This window comes from Lepisosteus platostomus, chromosome 3 (assembly GCF_059453375.1).
Source record: "Lepisosteus platostomus isolate fLepPlt1 chromosome 3, fLepPlt1.hap1, whole genome shotgun sequence".
NCBI classification, from domain to species: domain Eukaryota; kingdom Metazoa; phylum Chordata; class Actinopteri; order Semionotiformes; family Lepisosteidae; genus Lepisosteus; species Lepisosteus platostomus.
This window is the reverse complement of record NC_142613.1, coordinates 16,417,946-16,438,738: the sequence shown is the minus strand read 5'-3', so window position 1 is coordinate 16,438,738 and position 20,793 is coordinate 16,417,946. Positions and strand designations below refer to the sequence as shown.

The 20,793-nt window shown below is 35.9% G+C and overlaps 2 protein-coding genes across 2 annotated transcripts; both read left to right on the top strand.

Annotated features, from left to right (window-relative positions):
* Positions 1–1,320: 1,320 nt before the first annotated feature.
* On the top strand, positions 1,321–2,875 carry LOC148674542 (C-X-C chemokine receptor type 2-like). Its single transcript, XM_088627175.1, has one exon. It carries the CDS (start codon positions 1,351–1,353, stop codon positions 2,227–2,229), a length of 879 nt encoding a protein of 292 aa, XP_088483301.1. The 5' UTR covers positions 1,321–1,350; the 3' UTR covers positions 2,230–2,875.
* Positions 2,876–11,617: 8,742 nt separating this feature from the next.
* Positions 11,618–19,535, top strand: LOC148674541 (zinc-binding protein A33-like). Its single transcript, XM_088624759.1, has 6 exons — positions 11,618–12,053; positions 13,715–13,810; positions 13,904–14,134; positions 15,942–15,964; positions 16,048–16,166; positions 17,101–19,535. The coding sequence occupies exons 1-6, from the start codon at positions 11,649–11,651 to the stop codon at positions 17,652–17,654; spliced, it is 1,428 nt and encodes a 475-aa protein (XP_088480885.1). The 5' UTR covers positions 11,618–11,648; the 3' UTR covers positions 17,655–19,535.
* The last annotated feature ends 1,258 nt before the right edge of the window (positions 19,536–20,793 follow it).

The window sequence follows — 20,793 nt, the reverse complement described above, 5'->3', positions numbered from 1 at the left end:
GCAATTTCTGAGCACTTGCATGGCACAATTGCATGATATATTCAGTGTCCAATAATTGCAAGTTTTCTAGAGCAGCACCTTCAATATCAGTATTATTGAATATGTAACTCTAGGGAGTATATACTTTTGCATTGTTTTAATTGATTTAATTTATTTTTCTATATTCCAAATTCAATATGTTGATATTTCTTTGAAGCCTTAATGTTCACCATTCTATATTCTGTGATGACCTGACATAAACCAAATAGTAGGTATGATGTTTGCTGTGGGGTATTACTAAGATTTCTAACAGATCTTTTCAAACCCCTTTTTTCATGTAATCTACTAACTACATGAACAGTCCTTGTTCATAATCTGTATTAAACACCTTAACTCAACAGTTCTACATCAATGTTATGGGATCCCACTCTATCATTTTGAAGTTTCTGGTGACCTCTTCATGACATTAAGCTTGTAATTCTCTCAGCCAGGTGAGTAAAGTTAAAAAAACAAACTTATTCAAATCATGCCTTTCCTCAATCATCTCCTCAATATTTATTATGTTTGACCAAACTAGTCACTTTATACAGGGCTATAAGTGGCACATTATAAATACTAAGAAATGTAGCATTTTCACTATTGCTTTTTTGCACTTTAAACATAATTCCATGGTGTCTGTAAGAAATTTAGTATTTCCATGTATTTAACACTGTTCAGGGCTTTTTCAGTTTCATTTTAAACTTTAGCTGATCAGAACAATCCAGGGTTTCTCTTTCTTTGAAACAGCTACATGTAATTACTGAGACAGCTTTAGATCCAGTCTTGTGTTTCACTGCTGAGCGTAGACATTCTGTATTGTAATTTCAGTAGCTGTTCTCTGAACAGACCAACATTTTATAAATAAAAAAATTCAAATGTCTTTAACAAGCAATTCAGCCTAAACATGATAGATAATAGTACGTTTCATTTTTAAAGGGGAGCAACTGCTGATTCATCTCTTTCTGAAACTAGTCCACTCAATGCTCGAACTCTATTACTATTGTAATACTTTTTAATGTGGTATTAAGTGAATATGTATAGTTTGTGGATCCATCCCAGAAATATGAAACCTCAATTTCAATTACATTTAATATTTTTCACATAATTTATATGAAGATTTCCTGTGAGTATTGTAGTATTAAATTCTGTAGAATCAGCATAAGACTATACCATAATATTATCAAGTGGATGCATACAGTAAGTGAATGTCAGTTGACATTTCTGATACTGTAGTTGGATCAATATCTTAAAATGTAGTTGATTATTATTCCCCATACAGGACTATATATGCCTTGGTCAGCAGCAGATTCCTTCAGTCTCTTATATATCATAATGGATACGTCCTCCACAACGCTTTTTAACAACCTCAGCATGGCCAACATGACACAGAAGCCATGGAATGCTTTTGGAGAATGTGAAGAGTGGAAAGCTGGAATCCTCTACAGCATAAGTGTCGAAATTCTGATTTCCGTGCTGGGTCTACCCATAAATGTGATGGTGCTTCAGATTTTACTGAGTAACACTAGTGACTCTTCCACGACGGACATCTTCATTTTCAATCTTGCAGTGCTGGATGCCTTCTTTAGCATTTTGGTCCTCCTTGACTTCCTTAACTTGTTTTTATTTAATAAAGAAAACATCTGGTATATTCAGCAATTTTGTTACGGCTTAAAAGACATGGGGGGTCCCTTACTTCTGTGTTGTATATGTTTAGATCGATACATGGCTGTGCTGCATCCCATCACTTTTACACGATTCAAAGACCGGAAATATAAAATAGTTTGCATCATACTGTTGTGGGTCATTGTTCTGATCTATTCCATTGCCAAGGTTTTCATCAGGACTGAGAATTTTGAAAGGACTTTCACAACAGAGATCCTGAGTGCCTTTATTTTCTTGGTTTTCTGTAACATCTCAATCCTTCGGGGTCTGACACAGTCTGGGCCAGGAAGAGATGAAATGCACCCAGTGAAGAAGAAGGCCTTCAGGATGGTTCTCTGCATTTTAGCTATCATAATGTTTAATTATCTTCCACCAGTAGTGCTTTTTCCATTTCAGGATTACTTCGCTCCTGCTGTTTTTAAATGCTACATCGAGCCTATAGCATTCTCCTTCCTTGATTTCAGTAGCTGCACTCAGCCTTTACTTTACTTGTCCAGAGCAAAGAAAATACTTTGTTTGCCTGAATCAGGTAAAAATGAGCAAAGATGACTTATTGATGTACACCTCATCCACAAAGATAAAATTTTATTTTTTCAGAAATGCTGTTTAACCTTGAGTTAATTCTTGCCAGCATTTTACACTGTCCTTGCAAAAAAGTGGAATTTTCTTTGTTAGATTGCCTCCCAAGCTGCTCAACCAGTCAGTAGCTGAGTTCGTTACCGAAATCAATTTTGTTCCTAGTCAATCATATGACTACAATTCCCCTACCAGTGGTGACTAGCCAAAGAAGTTGCAATATATTGAAGTCAGAGCTCTGAAGTTTTGATTACAATATTGACTAAAAAAGTGTATATTGATCCACCCATGTTCTTACCACTTAATCCTCGTGTGAGTCACAGTAAAATGTATATATATATAATTTGAAAATCAACAAAATGGGACATCAGTGAAAGTGAGACAATTTTTTACAAGCCACTGTATAGATAAATCAGGGGTACAAAACATATGGCCCAGGTGAAGATTTCCTCAAAGTTGGCTACAAAAATACCTTTATTAACTCATCTTAATAGATGTACCATTCTATGCATGTATGATTTGAAATACTGTATGCATTTTAGCTCAAAAGGGAGATGAAAGGTTTAAAGGCCATAGCTTCCTTTGTGTTGGTTTCTGTGGGCAAACAACTTAGTAGCTGCAAGTGCATTTTTACACAATATTACGTATATATTTAACATTGGGTTTCATGAAGCCTTATGTAGGCCTTCATATAGCCTGACCGGTGGTAGAAGCTTCATTTCATCCAGACTGTACAATGGTACTGTTTATATAAGTGGTCTTGTGTACTGTGTAAATTTCTGAGCAAAACACATGAGGTTGCTAGAAGTGTAATAGGGTAAAATATCACTTGTATTGGTCTGCTGTATATTTATATTATAATTTTGTTGTACTGTACTATTACTTAACAGGCAGTATGCTAGCTATTAATGACTGTATGCTTGATATTTGATATGTATCTGGGGATGCCATTTGGTTTTCAAAATAAAAAAAAAGAGAAAAGCTGAACATATTAACATTTTGCTTCATAATCAAAATCAAATCACAATAGGAACATAGTTCATTGAAACTTGTGGACCTTGAGCTATATGTACTTGAAGGAAGGTCATTCCACAAGCTGTCAGAAGTAATATTACTGTGCTAGATCCAATCATTGCAGTTCTAATTATCTATAGGCTAAAAAGTGAAAAACATAAGTTACATTAAAATACAGAATTGTTTTGTTTTCACTTTTTCCTCAAATGTTACACATTTCTTTATTTCTTGTGCAATGAATTTTGACTTCACAGTGTCCACTATTTAATGATAACACTTCATCAACTGAACCATACAACAATTCATTTAATTTCAGAACTACTTTTGGAAAAACTTTATTTATGTGTGATGATGTATTAAGGATACCTGTATAGGATATTTATTGCCATTGAACATTCTGATTGCCGCTCAGTTTGATACGAGTCATGGTTAGACTAAGGAATGGTGAGGTGACCACCTGCTGACTATATGTCTTTGTTTTGTAAATATTTTACTTTTAAATTATTACCCGCATATTTACTACTCTGTGCCAAGAAACAAAGAAGCAACAGCACTATGCTTTATAATTCCTGATGAGTCTAGGGTATGTGATTATAAAGACTTTTAAAAATCTGCTTCCCAGGCAAGCTGGTATGAAGAATAACTTTGAAGATAAACTTTAATTTTACTTAAATTAATTTATTTGGACAACAACACAGAGATTTATTACAATATTTTGCACCCTTTACTTTCACTGACATCACTTTAAGGTGAGAGGCACTAGACAAATCGTAATTGTTACAGCAAGTCAAAACATGAAACAGAGAAGTGCGCAACAGGACAGAAGTGAGATCTACAGTAAGTGTAAATGCATTTGAGACTGAGAATAGGAGATACTCCCTTACACAAAGATTTGTGAGAAGATAATAATACTTTCCAAGAGCATAAAGGTAATTGGATAATGATAGCAACCAATATGGGTAAAACATCAGATGCGTATTGTAGATTTGTTATGAACAGTTTTTGTGTTTTTTATTCTACATCACAGGAAAAGCAATTAAGCACCAAAACAATTCAACTTCAGCACTGAAACCTGATTCCAATAACTTTAGAGAAACTGATAAAAAGCCTAGAGAACTTCTTTAACAAGGCCTTGAAATATATTGAATGTGTCAAGGAGGTGGCTGAGCATACCTGGATGAAGTGGACAAGAATGGGTTACCAAGAAATTCAAGTATTGATATCAGAACTGTGTGTTGCCCGTTGTGGCTACTGCTATTATATTGAATTTAAGCTCAACAGAGAGTTTAGAAAGGGCAGTCAGTACTTATCAAGATAATTGAATGTACAGAAGAGATTCTCAACTATTGGCTTGTACTGCAGCTACTCCTAAAGTCCGTTTCGAGGGAAGAAAACATTGTACATAAAGGCAAGAAAAGATGAGAAAGTTAGTTTTGTGGTATTTGAAGTGAAAACCAGAATGCAATACTCAGAAGCAACAGTGCTAGAAGATGCAGAGATATGCTTACACCATAATGAGATCATTGGCAGAATGAGAAACACAAGGACTAGGCTGTGCCACAGAAACAGCACGTTAAGAGATAGCAATAGTGAAACGACATAGAGACCCTTCTCTGAGAGGCACAAAGCACACTGGAGAGGGCAGGCAGGAACCTGCAGTAGGCATGAAGACTTAGGGCAGCCTGGTGAACTAGGACGCTGTCACAATGCTGCCTGATTTTTTTCCAATAAAAAAGCAGAATTTTTGTGTGTTACTTGTCAAATGAGGAAAGTTTTATATACTGTTAGAACTTGATGAGGACTAGGTGAAAGTAAAATATGTCTTAATATTGTTACAAATTAGAGTTACCAAAAGAGAATTATAGAAAATAAGCTGAATGGGTTGATCCATTAAACCCTAAATCGTAAATATTTTGCAAGTATATATCCAAGTTACAGAGTTACCTTGAGTTAAATCTCTCTATATATAAATCTGGATGCTATAAAGTGAACAGGAACCTACCTCCCTCTTCTATAAATGTGTCCACTAACCAGGAGAGACCATGTTTAACCTAGGGATTCTCTATTGAGGACATCAGCGTTTCCTAAACACAACAGAATGGCAAACTTTCTTAATAAGTTTCAAATACTTAGCTCAAATCTGGTCTTTAAGGCTGATCAGACCAAGGACTTCCTGCCTGGCACAGTCTCTTCACCTCAACTGTTGATGACTTAATCATTTACTCAGAACCAGAGGACTGCTTTAATCAGTATATCTTACAACCTGTACAATTACTAAATTGAAAGTGAAAAAACATTTTCTTTCCTGCTTCGAAGTTCCAGAGAACTACCAATGTTGACACTAACGAGATGTTTTCCATTTTCCCTAGATTCTTGGGACATGTGAATAGCCACTTCCAAACAATATGTTAAACCAGAAGATCTTAAGGTTTACTTACTTTTTCACCACACTGTGCCCATGCTGAAATTATAGGCTCTAGGAAATACCTAGTCAAAGTACCTTTGATGTATGAGTGTGTTAACCTGAAGTTTATCTCAAATTCCTGTAATATGTACAGATGTCAGATAGGGTAAAAAGAAATCAAAGTCATTTAAGATATTGCTTGATATGACCCCTTAAAACAGGAAGGCTCAAATGGAAAACATTTTATCACACATTACTTAAATGCTCTTCTGAACATCTCTCAATGTCTTCTCAGATTACATAGTTTTTGCTTATAAGAAGATTATTAAAAAATAGTAAATCTATTAATGAGACCCATAACTTTATTGGTTTTCTGTGGAGCATTGCTCTACCTTTTTAACCAGTCTTTTAATATGTTCAGGTTATGTCTGTGGTAAATGAGATGGAGTTTTCTCAAGACACATTTTAAGTGCCTCGGGACCAGTATTGGAAACAGTTTATTTCTTCCAAAAGATTTAGATTAAGATAAAAAATATCTTACATGCAGTCTATTATGTTAAGCTTTCACTTCAATTATATCTAACTGGAAATACTGTACAAACGAGGGGCAGAAGATGATCAGTTTCCAAGCAAATTGTAAGCATTTCTGTAAATGACTTAAATATGCCTCTATGCTTTAATTTGTATACTGTATATTTTAATATAAATATTGAGGTTTTTCAGTAGATAATTGATCTAAGGATTTCATCCAACAATTTTGTGAAAGAAGCCAGTGTCAGCTTCAACAACATGTTTGGGAAACTTTATTCATACTGCCACAATCTTTTGAGTGAAAAAGTGCCTCCTGATTATCAGCTTTAAATACATTTCCTCATATTTTCCACTTATGTTCTCTTGTTTGTGAATTCGATTATGAAGAAACCCAGTGGGTGGCTTATTCAATAAGGTACCTTCATTGTCTTTTTAAAAACTAACAAATGTTTACCCTGTCAATGTCATTTAAGGACATTTGAACCTTTGAACCTGGAACCTTTATGTTGTTGCTTTTCACCAGAAGGCAGTCCAGCACTTGTTTCCAGATAAGCAATTTCCTGGGAAGCAATATAATTTTATATCTTCTTGGCCACAATTATGCACAGTATTGTAAATAAAGTCTTACTACTGCATGGCACAATTTTAACATGTAGCATTACTTCATTTAAATTCTACACTCTATATATTTATCTCCTAACATTTAATTTGCCTCTGTATTGTTTCAATGTTGTTTCCCTTTTCACAGTTTGTATTTTGGATATTTTGACCACCTACATGAAACACCTTGTGTCTCTCTTTCATCCTAGCGTTAATCGCGCATCAGCAGGGTCCACTTGTCGGCACACCAGTCTCCATTTGGTGGTTTGAACCAAATCTTTGTGATTTACCAAATAAATGCGACCAAGAATACTCTAACACTTACAGTATCCCCATCACTATACTGGGGCATTAGGACCCACATGGACTGCAGGGTGAGTGCCCCCTGTTGGCCTCACTAACACCTCTTCCAGCAGCAACCTTAGTTTTTCCCAGGAGGTCTCCCATCCAGGTACTGACCAGGCTCACACCTGCTTAGCTTCAGTGGGCTGCCAATTGTAAATTGCAGGGTGACATGGCTGCTGGCCTATAAAACACCTTCTGTCTGTCTACATTAAATACTATCTACCATGTATATGCCTGTGAATTTAACATATGTTTTGAATTTCTCTTATAGTTTCTAAACTGTTTGCTCATTTCCCTAGTTTGATATAATCTGTGAACTTGAATAGGTTTCTAACTTACCTTTAGCAAAATCTAGATCAATGGTAAAAATTGGGAAGAGTTGTAGTCTATAATACAGACGCATGTGGTATTCATAATTACATAAACTACATTTCAGCATTCACCCCTCACTGCATCATCCGTAGAAGCTAAGTGAACAGTTCTACCATAACATGTAATAGTTTCCCCGAATTGTAAATCTTTCAATGTGTTTTGTAAGTTATGATTTACCATTATGTTCGAAGGTAGTAAAAAGAGATGGAAGAAATATAATTTTTAACTAGACAAAAGGAAAACAATATCATAATTTCATGAAAATTTTGTTTGCTATTGTTTGAAATTAAAAGTAAATTTATTATGATTATTATTACAGTCTCCTTGAAGATCAAAGAATACCACTTTGTTTCATAAACAAATGTTATCCAAGAGCTACAGGTGAGATAAGTGAATGTAGTGTAGTTCTTTTTGTGTTTAGTACTGGCAAATGTGTGCCTATGTGTGAGAAATATTTGTGAAAGATGCATATGACAGCAACTATAAACCAAATTAACTTGCATTTTAAATAAATGCCTTTTACTTTAATTGGAGGGACAGATGATATTCTGGTGAAACACTATTCAAGGAGACGTTTTGACACTGCCATGTAAAATGTTATTTTAAACATTATACTAAAAATTACAGAGCTCTGAAGATACAAAAAGGTGCTACAACAAGTAATCAGACACGCTTATGAGGTATCCAGGGGTGTGGAAGAAGTGCACATACAGATAAATAAAATATTGTATCTTTATTTGTTTTCCTAAATGAAGACAAACAGGTTAATTATTTTATTTGAAAAATAAGAACCAACAGTTCAGATATAGTATTTTAGGAAACAGACACTTGTTTCATTTTTCTGTGCTGCTTTTGACAAAGATTGCCAATAATAAGACAAAAGAATGATTAACCTTTTTATCATACACATTTATTAAAACAACATGCAAAATTTCCAGAGAGTGCAATGTTCTAATTACTGAGAACCTCATAAAGACTCTCAGACGTTCTGTAAAACCAAAGGCTTGACTGGAAAAAGTTAACTGGTTAATGTGTTGTGTTGTGTTGTAAAACATGGGGACTTTGAACTAAGGTGTGATTCTGTATAGTTGTATTTTAACTCTTTATATGGGGTTTGTTTTCAAAAACCTGTGAGATCTGCAAAGGGTTAATGAATGTCTTGATTTTTTTCCTGGGAAATGTAAGTATATTTGGAATCCTGAGTATGTAAATATGTTAGAGGAAACTGATGCCTGTTTCTCATAAAACAGGAACAGGTATTGACTTAAAATATACAATAAACTCTGGGCTCTTTGTTTTTCAATCAGCTGTTGTCTTAGATTTGTCTATATTTCCAGACACATTTTTTATTATACTCCATGTGGTGTGGTTCAAAAGAAGAGGGACAAATACATTAATGTTTGTCCATCTTTTTATATTGAACATTCTTTACTCATATTAAGCATATATAATTATTTGAAGATTTGGCCTGGAATGTCCTTAACTGTTGTGTACTAGTTAAATAAAACACTACAGAGATCTACAGGTAACTGCCAAACTAAAGGAAACACCAATATAAAGCGTCTTAATCAGGGGTTGGGCCACCATGAGCCACCAGAACAGCTTCAGTGTGCTTTGGCATACTGTAGATTCTACAAGAGTCAGGAACTCCATTGAAGGGATGTGACATCATTCTTCAACAAGACAGTAGGTGTTTTGTTGATGGCAGTGGTGGAAAAAGCTGTCTTAGGTGCCACTCTGGAATTTATCATTATTAAACTGGGTTGAGATCTAGTGACTGGGACAACCACAGATACTTCTGTGACCACTCGTGCTCTGTGGACAGGAACATTGTCATCCTGGAAGATTCCACTCCCATCAGGAGAGAAATGCTTCACAACAGGATGGACATGATCACTCATGAATGGTTTTGTATTTGTTGGCATTTACCTTGCCCTCTAAAGGGTTGAGTAAACTTAACCCATGCCAGGAAAATGCACCTCACATCATAACAGAGTTTCAAGAACCCTTCAGTTTGGGAAACAAGCACTCGGGTATGTAGGCTTCATTTGGCATGTGTCACGCATGTACTCATCTTCTTGTTGAGAACAGGGTGAAGGCTGACTCCTCTGACCAATGCTCAGTAGACCACTGCCTGTGTTGTTTGCACAAGTGTACTCGCAAAACTGCATTTTTAGGTGTTATAAGGGGTTTATGTTCTGCTACCCAGTTGTAGTATCCCTCTCTGTGGACTGTAGTTGGTGAAACTGCCTGGCTGTGCTTTGCATGTCTGTTTTGCCTTGCATCTTGATTCAATGCACAGGCATTGCAGTCGAAGAGTATGTGCTTTTGTCCTTAGTTGCCCCTAGATAATGATGTCTTTCCCTCAGTCTTCTATGTCAGCATCACCTTAGCCTCTGTTCCTCATGAAACATCAGCACATTGTGCAGTCTTCATCACTGAAGCTCCTGCCAAACGTGCCCTAACAATCACTCCTCTCTCAAAGTCACTGAGATCTTCTAGCGATGGTAGCCAAAAAAATGGACAACTGGGTATGCCCAGTGTTTTTATACATGACCCGAAGCATGATGGGATGTTTATTGCTTAATTAACTCAGAGACCACACCTGTGTGCAAGCACCTGCTTTTGATATACTTTGTATCCCTAATTTTTTCAAGTGTTTCCTTCAGTTTGGTAGTTGCCTGTATGTAGCTTTGTTTGTTGATCTACACTTTGGCTGAGAGTACTTTTGAACAGTAGTAAACAGACAAAAGAGTATATTCTTGTGCATGTGTGATAGTTTAAGCAAAGCTGGCTTCAGTGTTTACAAATATATTAAATAACTAAATAATATAATACTGTTAACCTTTAAGCTTTTATTGTTAACCTTTATCATAAATCATACTGTTGTAGTCACACACCAAATCCTTTGAGACACTGAAACTGGTTTGCCTGTATTTTTTGTGTGTACTAATATGTACAGGATGGAGTGGGAAAAGTTTCAATCCTGCTAAAAGATTGGCATCTGACTCCTTACAGTAATTACTCCCCATGTCATTTTACACTGCACCAAGAGTGGACAATAAATAGTGCCCCTACATTGACTTGAATGAGGACTTAAAGATTCCTTCTGGTGTGACATTTGTCACTCTTTCATGTCTCCTTGATGGTTCCATCACTTCATTAGTTTGTCAGTGATTCAATGATGTTTAGACATTTTATAAGGACACTGCCAGCCTTATTTTGTTTAAAATGTCCTGAAGGTTCAATGGCTTAGCCCCACACCCAGAAATAATGGGGTTGCAAAATTTGCTGTCAGATCAAGGGCCAGTGGGAAGGGTATGGGAAGGCACTGATTAACATCACACAAGCCAGCACTGAAGAGGCCCTCAGATGATCAGGACACATAAGTGGATCAGGACACTCACACAACTGTCAGGCAGCAAGAAGACTACAATATTACCCACACATGTCACTCTTCCTCTAATTTTTGTCATTCATAACTGAACAATATCCAGAAATATCAAATAAATCACAGAAGGAAAGTGCTGTTAAACAGAAAATAGGCCTCTAATTTCTCACCAAGACACCAAAAAACATTTCTTCATATTTAGAAAAAAAATAATTTATTTACTGTATGCTACCTGCTTGAAATCTTTGCTTTTGTCAATATTATATTTCATTTGCCAGCTTTCTGTACTAGTCCTAAACAATGTCCTAAATATGTGTCTATTGCCTTTTCAGTTTGTTGCAAAGAATTTGGTTTATTATTAACTTTACATTTCACTGAAAACGCCATGTATTATGTATTTCATTCCAAAACAGTTGTTGTTGGATGTTACCAACTCAACAAAATTAAGTTCTGAACCTGTGTTCTGTGAGTCAGACAGGAAGAGAAAAGATGGATTTTGATTTGTTTGTTTATGATTTGAATTATTATTGGTGTTTGACATTTATTGTATGTACATAATAATACACCTGAATGCAAATGAGCAACAGCAAAGTGTGAAGCTTAACAAACAGTTACACCTACTATTTCAAGGTTCGTTTGTTTTTCACCCATGGGTATAAAAGCAGTGAATGAAACCAAAACAGTCTCATACTTTGCCAAGGAGCAATAACTGAGATCAACACAGAGTGTTAAGAAATGTCAACAAGATCATATCTCCTGGAAGAGGAGCTCTCCTGTCCTGTGTGCTTTGACATATTCAAGGATCCTGTTTTACTGACATGTAGTCACAGTTTCTGTAAAGCATGTCTAGAGCTGTTCTGGGAAGAGAGGTGTTCTCAGGATTGTCCTGTTTGCAGGAGAAGGTCTTCTAAATTCCGGCCTCCTACCAACTTGGCTTTAAAGAATATTACCAAAACCTTCTTAAAGGAGAAATACTCAAGACATCCAGCAAGGGCAGAAGTTCTGTGCTGTCTTCACCAGGAAAAATTAAAGCTCTTCTGCATGGATGATCAAGAGCTTCTTTGTGCTGTTTGTCAGACTTCTATAAATCATGAAAATCACACATTACGCCCACTGCAGGAAGCAGCTCAGATTTATAAGGTTTGAAAGCATTTTTTTTAAATAATGATGTATGATATGTATTGAAAATAATTGAAACTGGTAATTAAAATAGAACTATATTCTGAGGCAAAGATTACTTTTTTATCCTCTGCTTTCATGTCTAAGTATTGCAAACAAATTATTTCTAAAATCTCTAAATGAATAGGAGATTATATTACCTATTATTTTTAAAACCACCTGAGAATACTTGATTTCAGACAGACATGAAATTCTCATTGTTATCCATCAAAAATTCACAAGGGTTTCAATCAAAATTATTTATAAGACAAAGAAACTGTTTTTCGAGGTTATGCAATACAAAATCTTCTTGTGTGATGTAAAATCCCTAACGTTCTTTAACAAAATCATAGAACACTTCTTTTTGTATTGTGTTTGCTTCATAGAGTTAAGCCAATAAAAATAATTTCAGACAGGCAGTGGAGAGAGGTGCACTGTCTTGTTATTTTTTTGTTCACATTTGTGAGATACTGCTATTGAGTTTCTGAGATGACGAGGATGACAAAGCAGATGAGACACTTAAATTTAACAGGTTCCTTTTAGATCATTCATACCAGATAACACCTGTATTGTGCTTCTGTGAATTTTTTCCTTTGTCCTTCTTATAAATAGAATGTTTGTGCAGGCCTGTACTGGTGAGATTCTTCTAAGCATAGCCGTCATGTCATGAAAATTTGAAACACTTATACGAAAACATTCAGCTTGTAAAGTAATCGATCCATTATCAACAGAAAAGTAAAACAACCATTCAGAGTAAAATTGTGCAGTTTGTAATACCCAAAACAAAACAAAACAAACAAACAGATAAGGCTCGCAGCAACATGGCCTTTCACAGAAATGAAACAGTCTTTAAATAGAACTTAGTCAGATTAATAACTATGCTGATACAGTTGCTCACATCAGACAAGCATACAGGTTACTGATAACTTTTTTATAACAGACTACTCTTCTGATTACTTACTCCCATTGTTCTCTTTCTTTTACCTTCAAATGTCCTTTTTTACCGGTGCTTGCAATTCTTTATTTTCTGTTTTAACTGGATACTGATCCTTTTCTTGATAATTTTATGAAGTGCTTTTTTATCTTTACATTTGACTTCATCGATGCATTAAACCCTTTGAGGCACAGCTTCTAAGCTTTTTAATTTACTCTCGCAATATAAATTGGAAATTAGATGTGCTTCAAGCAGACTATCTTTAAGCACCTCTTCTCCATTCTGTACTGATACTTTTTTCTTTCTGCTTCTCATTAGGTTTGTGTTATTCTTGCAAGTTTCTTTCCTTAAGTTATAAATTCTTTGTTTTGCAATCTGCCTGTGCAGTTCAAAAGCACACAACTTATTATTAGGTTTCTTTAATGGGTCTTTCATCTCTGTTTTCATACCTTTATCTGTATTGTTTGAAAGTCTAGAACTAGATTCAGTCAGACATTTTCTCCACGCATCATTCCCCTTCTTCCATCTTCAATGTCTCTCCAGAACACTGTGGAACCATTAGTGTTGCAATGTATAAGAGTTATGTTGTATCCATTACTCTTTATTTCACACATTTCTGTAATTCCACTTCTATGATGATTACCTGCTAATGTTCTACCTTTAGTCTCGTGCATTTTGTTTCTTATTTAATTTCTTAATTAAATTCCAGAATCAGCTCCAGACTGCACTGGATCCTTTGAAGGAGAAGCTGGAATCTTTTCGTAAAATGAAACAAACGTATGAGAAAACAGAAGAACACATTAGGGTAAATCTTGCTATGCTGTGTTGATTTAAAATAAAATAGTGAGTGTAAATGTGTCAAATATGTTCAAAATGTGATTTTTCTCTTCCAATCTAGACCCAGTTTTGTCAAACAGAAAGGCAGATAAAGAAAGAATTTGAGAAACTTCATCAATTCCTAAGAGATGAAGAAGCAGAAAGGATAGCTGCACTGAGGGAGGAATATGAGCAAAAGACTCAAATGATGAAGAAGAAGATTGAGAACACTACAAAAGCAAAATCATCCCTTTTAGATACAATCAGAGCCATAGAACAGGTGACAGGAGCTGGAGATATATCATTCCTACAGGTAAGAACTGTTTATTACTCAACAATAATATCCTTTAGTCAAACAGTAAATATTATTTTTAAATGCACTTACTGATATTTTTTTGTTTGTAGAACAACTGTAAATAGGCAAAAAGTAATATAACTATTAGATGTTTAAGAATATATTTATAACTGAAGTGAGAGAAATTCATTTTAACTTAACACATTACATACACTATTACAAATGGACTCAATGTCGTGTATTATTGTTGTTATGTCATTAGTATTTTATATATTAATCTCATCAAAGCGAATACTAATATTGTTGAAATTATTATGTAGTCCATGTTATGGTGTCTGTGCCTTAAAAACAAATACTTTATTACACCATTGGTAAACAATCCTTTTTTTACATAATTTATAGCCTCCACTCCCTGATTGTGCTCACACTTTGCTGTGGTTCCTCCTAATAGTACAAGAGGGTCCTCAGCTCCTCTTTCCAGTCAGGCACCTCTATTAGTACCCTGTTCTGTGGGCAATTGGGTATGCAGAAGCATCAGCCACCTTCACTGGGAGTGACCTTGGCACTCCCCCATCATACTCCCCGACTTTGGTTTCAGGCTGAGGCAGCAGCAACCTCCTGCCTTCATTTTCCTTCTGTTCGGGTTTTGGGTTTTGAAGACATTTCATCCCCTTTGAGTGTTTGAGTGGTTCCTCTGGCTTAGGAGGTCCTCATTCTCTCTGACTTCAGCAGTACCACCTTACCATTCTCTAGCACATGAACCTTCAGTCTTCAGCTGAGGGCAAAGCAATAACCTGCCCTCCTTGTTTGGAGCTTTAGAGAAATGGGTTCCCTTCTCTCTTGAGGTTCAGAGCAGTTCCTCCTCTTCAAAGGCCTCTGGTCTTGGAGACAACTGCCACTCTTTTACAATTTCAGGTTCCAACCAATCCCTCCCTCAGGTCCAGGCTTTACCAGATTGGTTAGCTAATGGAATGAGGTCCCCACAGGCTTCTGGGGAACATACTGTAGTTGAAGCAAGATCTGTCAGCTTGCTCCTCTTCTATTGCACTGCCATATAACTGAGAACAAAAGTGTTATTGTAATTCATTGATTTGCCTGATAAAATAAGCATCTCAAAAGAAACTGCAACTAATTATATTTTAGTAAAACCTTCAGAATGTGACTGGGGATTGCCAATGCCAGTTGAACACTACATTGCTGATGTCTGTTTGGTATATGACCCCAATAGGAGAGCAGAAAGATGTCTGAAAAGGTCCTTAAACCATTGTCATTAACCCTTAAAATACTTGTGCACAGTCTGATAGCAAGCTATTTAAACTCCCTTAAGGTTTAAAAACCTGTAGAAAGACAATTACAATTACAAAGACAACTACATACATTTAAACAGGAAAAGGAAGGAACAGTGTTTACTTACTCAACATAAACAAAGCACTAAAACTGGCAGTTAAATATTAAACCATTTTACAGCTGATATCAAATGCTAGCATTTATAGATAAAGTATGTTGGCTTTCTACTTTCAATATGAGTGTTTTTTAACCGCAGCAGCCTATCGGTAAATAACCATTTTACTTTTTACGTGTGAGCATGAAATGTTTTAACTTCAATTAATTGCTTTATATGTGTTCAACTAATATTCATTTTTACTTTTGCAAGACATAATGGAAAGGGATTGTTTGGTGTAATAGAAATGGACAATTGAACTGTCTGTATGAAGATGGCAATAGTTTCAAACAAATTACTTTATTTATGTCCAGCATCTATATCAAAATGTCAAAGGTCAATGTACAGTATATGAATAACAACTTCGTCTTTTTTTTTCCTCAGAACTACAAGAACACAAAGAGAAGGTATGTAAACATTGGTCTGATTTAATCTTTTCTATTATTGAACACAAATTGAGTGCAGGACTGATCCCTGAGTATTATTACAGGACTCAGTGCACACTTCAAGATCCAGAAGGAATTCCAGGAGCGCTGATAGATGTTGCCAAGCACTTGGGATCTCTGAAGTACAAAGTCTGGGAGAAGATGCTGGGAATTATTCAATATAGTAAGTACTGATGTCGGGGAGACATTACATCTAACTAATACAAACTCACAATGTTAATCTGACTAAATATTTTTTGCAGCAGTGATATTTTATTTAACAGACATAATATATGTAAAGGAATGGGGAAAGTTTTAGTCCATGCTGAAAGGAAAAGAAAAGAGATGCAATGTTTTGGCTGTGGAATCTTTTTCCACATTTACCTTTGTCATCAACAAGGTTGAATAAGTCAGTGGCTAATAGTTGTGTGGCCACCTTCAGACGCAATGCCAGATGTACATCTGCAAATCATGCTGTGCACCAGTTTACAGATCCTGGTTTGTTCTGGAGTCTTCTTGTAGAGCTAGTGTTTGCGCATGTGTCTGTTCACTGGTCTGAGCCCTCGATGCCCCGTGTTGTCCCAGCTTATCCCACAAATGTTCATTTAAGGCAGGGGATAATCAGGCGATTATGTAGGGCAGCCATTGCTAGATATCAGCCTATAATTGACAGACTGTATTTATCAGTCATGTCTTGCCAGATTAGAAATGTCTTTATGTGAACAGTGCAGACAGAAATTGACAGTCCAACTTCTATTATTCTGATAGCACAAAGGTGCTGTTCTAAGTGGGACATATTGTTTCCTTTTGTGTTTTCCTTTCTCAATTTTCACCAGCTTTGATGTTTAACAGGACGAGTCGCAAGTAACCAAGATTTTGTCATTTTCATGGCAACTGGTTGTCGGTGCATAGTTACTCTACAGTCAGAAACATATTGAATGTTATGGTCAATGTAAAATTCTACTACAGCTCATTAGTTTCTTGCTCTTCACTGGGTAATAGGTAGTTAGCCCAAAAATATTTTGAAGATAAAATATTAGAATAGCTAAGTTTTTTTATCTTTGCAGTCAACATTTTGTTGGGTGGGTCAATTTTTTTTTTCATTATTTTCCTTGAAGCTCCTGTGATTCTGGACCCCAACACAGCTGCCTCCTATCTCTCATTATCTGAAGATCTAACCAGCTTGAGATACACTGAAGAGAGAAAGCAGATTCCAGACAACCCAGAGAGATTTGATCTCCGGGTATGTGTGCTTGGATCTGAGGGGTTCACCTCAGGCAGACATTATTGGGATGTTGAGGTAGGAGACAAAACTGACTGGATTCTGGGTGTTGCCAAAGAATCCATTGACAGGAAAGGACTCATCATTCCCAGCCCAGGAAGAGGATTTTGGACTATATGTCTGTGGGGTGGGAACTACTTTGCTATGACATCACCAGATACACAACTTAGTCCAAAGCGAAGCCCAAAGAAGATCAGAGTGCAGTTGGACTATGATTGTGGTATTGTGTCATTCTTTGATCTCAGTGACAAAACACCCATTTACACTTTTCAAGACACATTTGCCGAGAAGGTGTTTCCCTTCTTCTTTCCTGGCTACCCTGGTCCTCTACAGATCTGCCCAATGAAAATATCTATTAAAGTGGAAAACAGTGCAGTGTTTTGCCACTAAAGATCACTTCAAACAAGGCTTTTGGTATACCTCAGATTGTACTGACCCTGAATTACACTTGCCCATTGTACATGCTATAATAGTCTAATGGAATACATACGAAAGTATCATTGACTAGTGCTGTGCTAGTGGTTGTGGAGAAAAAAATTAAGATGCAGTAAAATTGTCTTAGGTGCTGAGAACATTTAAAGATTGGGAATTCTCAATGGGTAAAGATTGTATAGGCTCAAAATCCAGTTTTCTGTATAAAGGTAAACTTATACAATATACAATACATACACTTACAGATTGATTTAATGAAATAACCAAGGATTTTACATTTCATACTGTAATACACACTGGACACACATGCATGACATGTATTAAAGATGAAATGACTAATTTACTGAATTATTATTGTTTCCTGACATACAACATACTGTACAGACTTTAATACTTCAATTCGTCTGTAAATGTCTGTAGATGTGTATCCCAGTTATAAAATTACAATCTGACAAAAACAACTGATTGACTTCTATATATCAGCAGTATACTGCATACAATATATCATTTTCTTTATGATACATTTGACAAATGTTTAATGCTTATTCATATTTTAAGTTAAAATTCTAAATAATTCTGCAGCAAGCTCTGTGAAATTAAACGTTTTACAATATAAATGCTTCTATTGAATGTTAACGCTTCATGTTACTTAGATATCTTAACTAATTTACATAATTGTATTCTGAATTCTATGCAAGTTTTGTATAACTAATGATGTTATTTTTCAGTTTACTTTTCCAGTGATTGTGAAATACTGCTGACCTCTAGCTTTCAAGACCTTTATTTCAGCATGCTATTGGTATAGATGTGTATCTCTAACTTTGTGTTATAAGAGTAATTAAATGGAAATTTTAAGAAATATTTAGGGAAGGAGGACAGCAAATAAAGTTTCCCTTACCTCTGCAAGTGTACCTAGTAATTCTCCATGATGTCACTTCTAGAAACAATTGTAATAAGGACAATCTTTTCTCTTGTTCAGATTTGTCTCACTACATCCCTCCTCTACCCCATCTCCACCTTTACAGTTACCCCATGGTTTACGATATACATGTATGTACCTGTATATAAATGGTATATACATATATTTTCATCTTCATGCTACTCCCAGAGATTTGCACCAAGCAATTAAGTTGTCAGTAAAAATGAAAAATGATAAAAAAATATTGCGATGTGCAAACCTTGAACATATACTTGAGCTAGAGAATGACAATGGTTATATTTATTTAAAATGTGAATATCTTTTCTTTTGCGAATACAGTGCAAAAATGCATATATTCTTTTCCAGGAATGCAAAATTAATGTAGAAAATCATCCATCCTATGGATATGCATCTAATGATTTATAGAGTAGTGGTTCCCAGCCCTACAGCACCACAGGGTCTTCCTGTTTTCACTTGAGCCCAATTTTCTAATCTCAGGTTAAAGAAGTTAAATACTTTTTGAGGAAAATGTCTATGATTTCAGCTCTTAAAATAAAATTCAAATAGAATGTAGAATTGGTATCACACCTGCAGCAAGTTCATTCACATATGTTTCCTGAAATGTAAGCTGCAATGTAGAAAAGGAAAAAAACAGAATCATTGGGGTCATGTTTGAGTGCTGTCCTTCCCACCTGCATCTTGATTCAAAATAGTTTTCCTAAGCATTAAGAGCATTCTAAAGTATGTTTAAAGGTTTTTATAAACGCAGGACTAAAATTCTTTACATGTAAGTCTACATAGGTAAGGATTTTAGAAATTAGAAGCTCACAGAAGAGTTAGGCTTCTGTTTTATTTTCTTGCTTCATTTTGTTTGGAGTGTAACTGCACACTGTAAATAAAAGAACACTATTTGTACCTTATGGCTGCATTGGTGAGTCTGTTTTTACCTAAAATCCACCAAATTAAAGATCCCATTATGCCACCCTTCCCTCAAAATAATACACAATACTTAGTCCAGGAGTTATTGATTGTATAATTGGAGGAGCAAAGCATATCTGTATCCATCACAATTATCCCTAGCTGTAAGTATAAATGGAACTTTGGAACTTTAAACAGTGAAAACAAAAATATGTTTTATTGTTGTAGTAATTATTTTATTAGTCATAAAGCTTACTCACAATGTGCACACCCCTCATTAACTTCTCCACTTGATTTTACACAGGAAAACTGAATATGGCATAGATTATGTATAAACTATTCTAACCTCACAGTCTTACACTTACACATTCAACTGACAAGTCTGGAACTCTAGCTAGTTAGATGAATTTTGTTTTTCATCAGCAGCCATATCACCCTGCAACTCACAACTGGCAACCCACTGAAGCTAAGCAGGTGTGAGCCTGGTCAGTACCTGGATGGGAGACCTCCTGGGAAAAACTAAGGTTGCTGCTGGAAGAGGTGTTAGTGGGGCCAGCAGGGGGCGCTCACCCTGTGGTCCATGTGGGTCCTAATGCCCCAGTATAGTGATGGGGACACTATACTGTAAACAGGCGCCGTCCTTCGGATGAGATGTAAAACCGAGGTCCTGACTCTCTGTGGTCATTAAAAATCCCAGGGCGCTTCTCGAAAAGAGTAGGGGTGTAACCCCGGTGTCCTGGCCAAATTTCCAATTGGCCCTTACCAATCATGGCCTCCTAATAATCCCCTTCTATGAATTGGCTACATTACTCTGCTCTCCTCCCCACTGATAGCTGATGTGTGGTGAGCGTTCTGGCGCACTATGGCTGCTGTTGCATCATCCAGGTGGATGCTGCACATTGGTGGTGGTGGAGGGGAGTCCCCATTACCTGTAAAGCGCTTTGAGTGGAGTGTCCAGAAAAGCGCTATATAAGTGTAAGCAATTATTATTATTTAAATTTTTGAGTCATATCATTGGGTATTATATCATTAACTGTATGATTGGTCGTTTCTTCTATGTGAAGTAAAACTGAAATAGAGCAGGAGCGACCGAGTATGAAAACTGTTAAGGTTTCTTAACGTAAATCTGACCATCAGTTTCTGAACATCTCAACATCAACAATGTTCACTATTTTATTGGCATTAATGCATATCAACATGTTTGTCTGAAGAATTGTATCTCTAAAGTATAATATAAAGTAACATTTTGAAAGCAAGAGG

Excerpts from the sequence above, each read along its gene's own strand:
- LOC148674542 (XM_088627175.1), top strand. The coding sequence starts at position 1,351 with ATGGATACGTCCTCCACAACGCTTTTTAACAACCTCAGCATGGCCAAC.
- LOC148674541 (XM_088624759.1), top strand. The coding sequence starts at position 11,649 with ATGTCAACAAGATCATATCTCCTGGAAGAGGAGCTCTCCTGTCCTGTG. Across the intron at positions 12,054-13,714 it reads AAGCAGCTCAGATTTATAAG|AATCAGCTCCAGACTGCACT; the intron begins GTTTGAAAGCAT and ends ATTAAATTCCAG. Across the intron at positions 13,811-13,903 it reads AAACAGAAGAACACATTAGG|ACCCAGTTTTGTCAAACAGA; the intron begins GTAAATCTTGCT and ends CTTCCAATCTAG.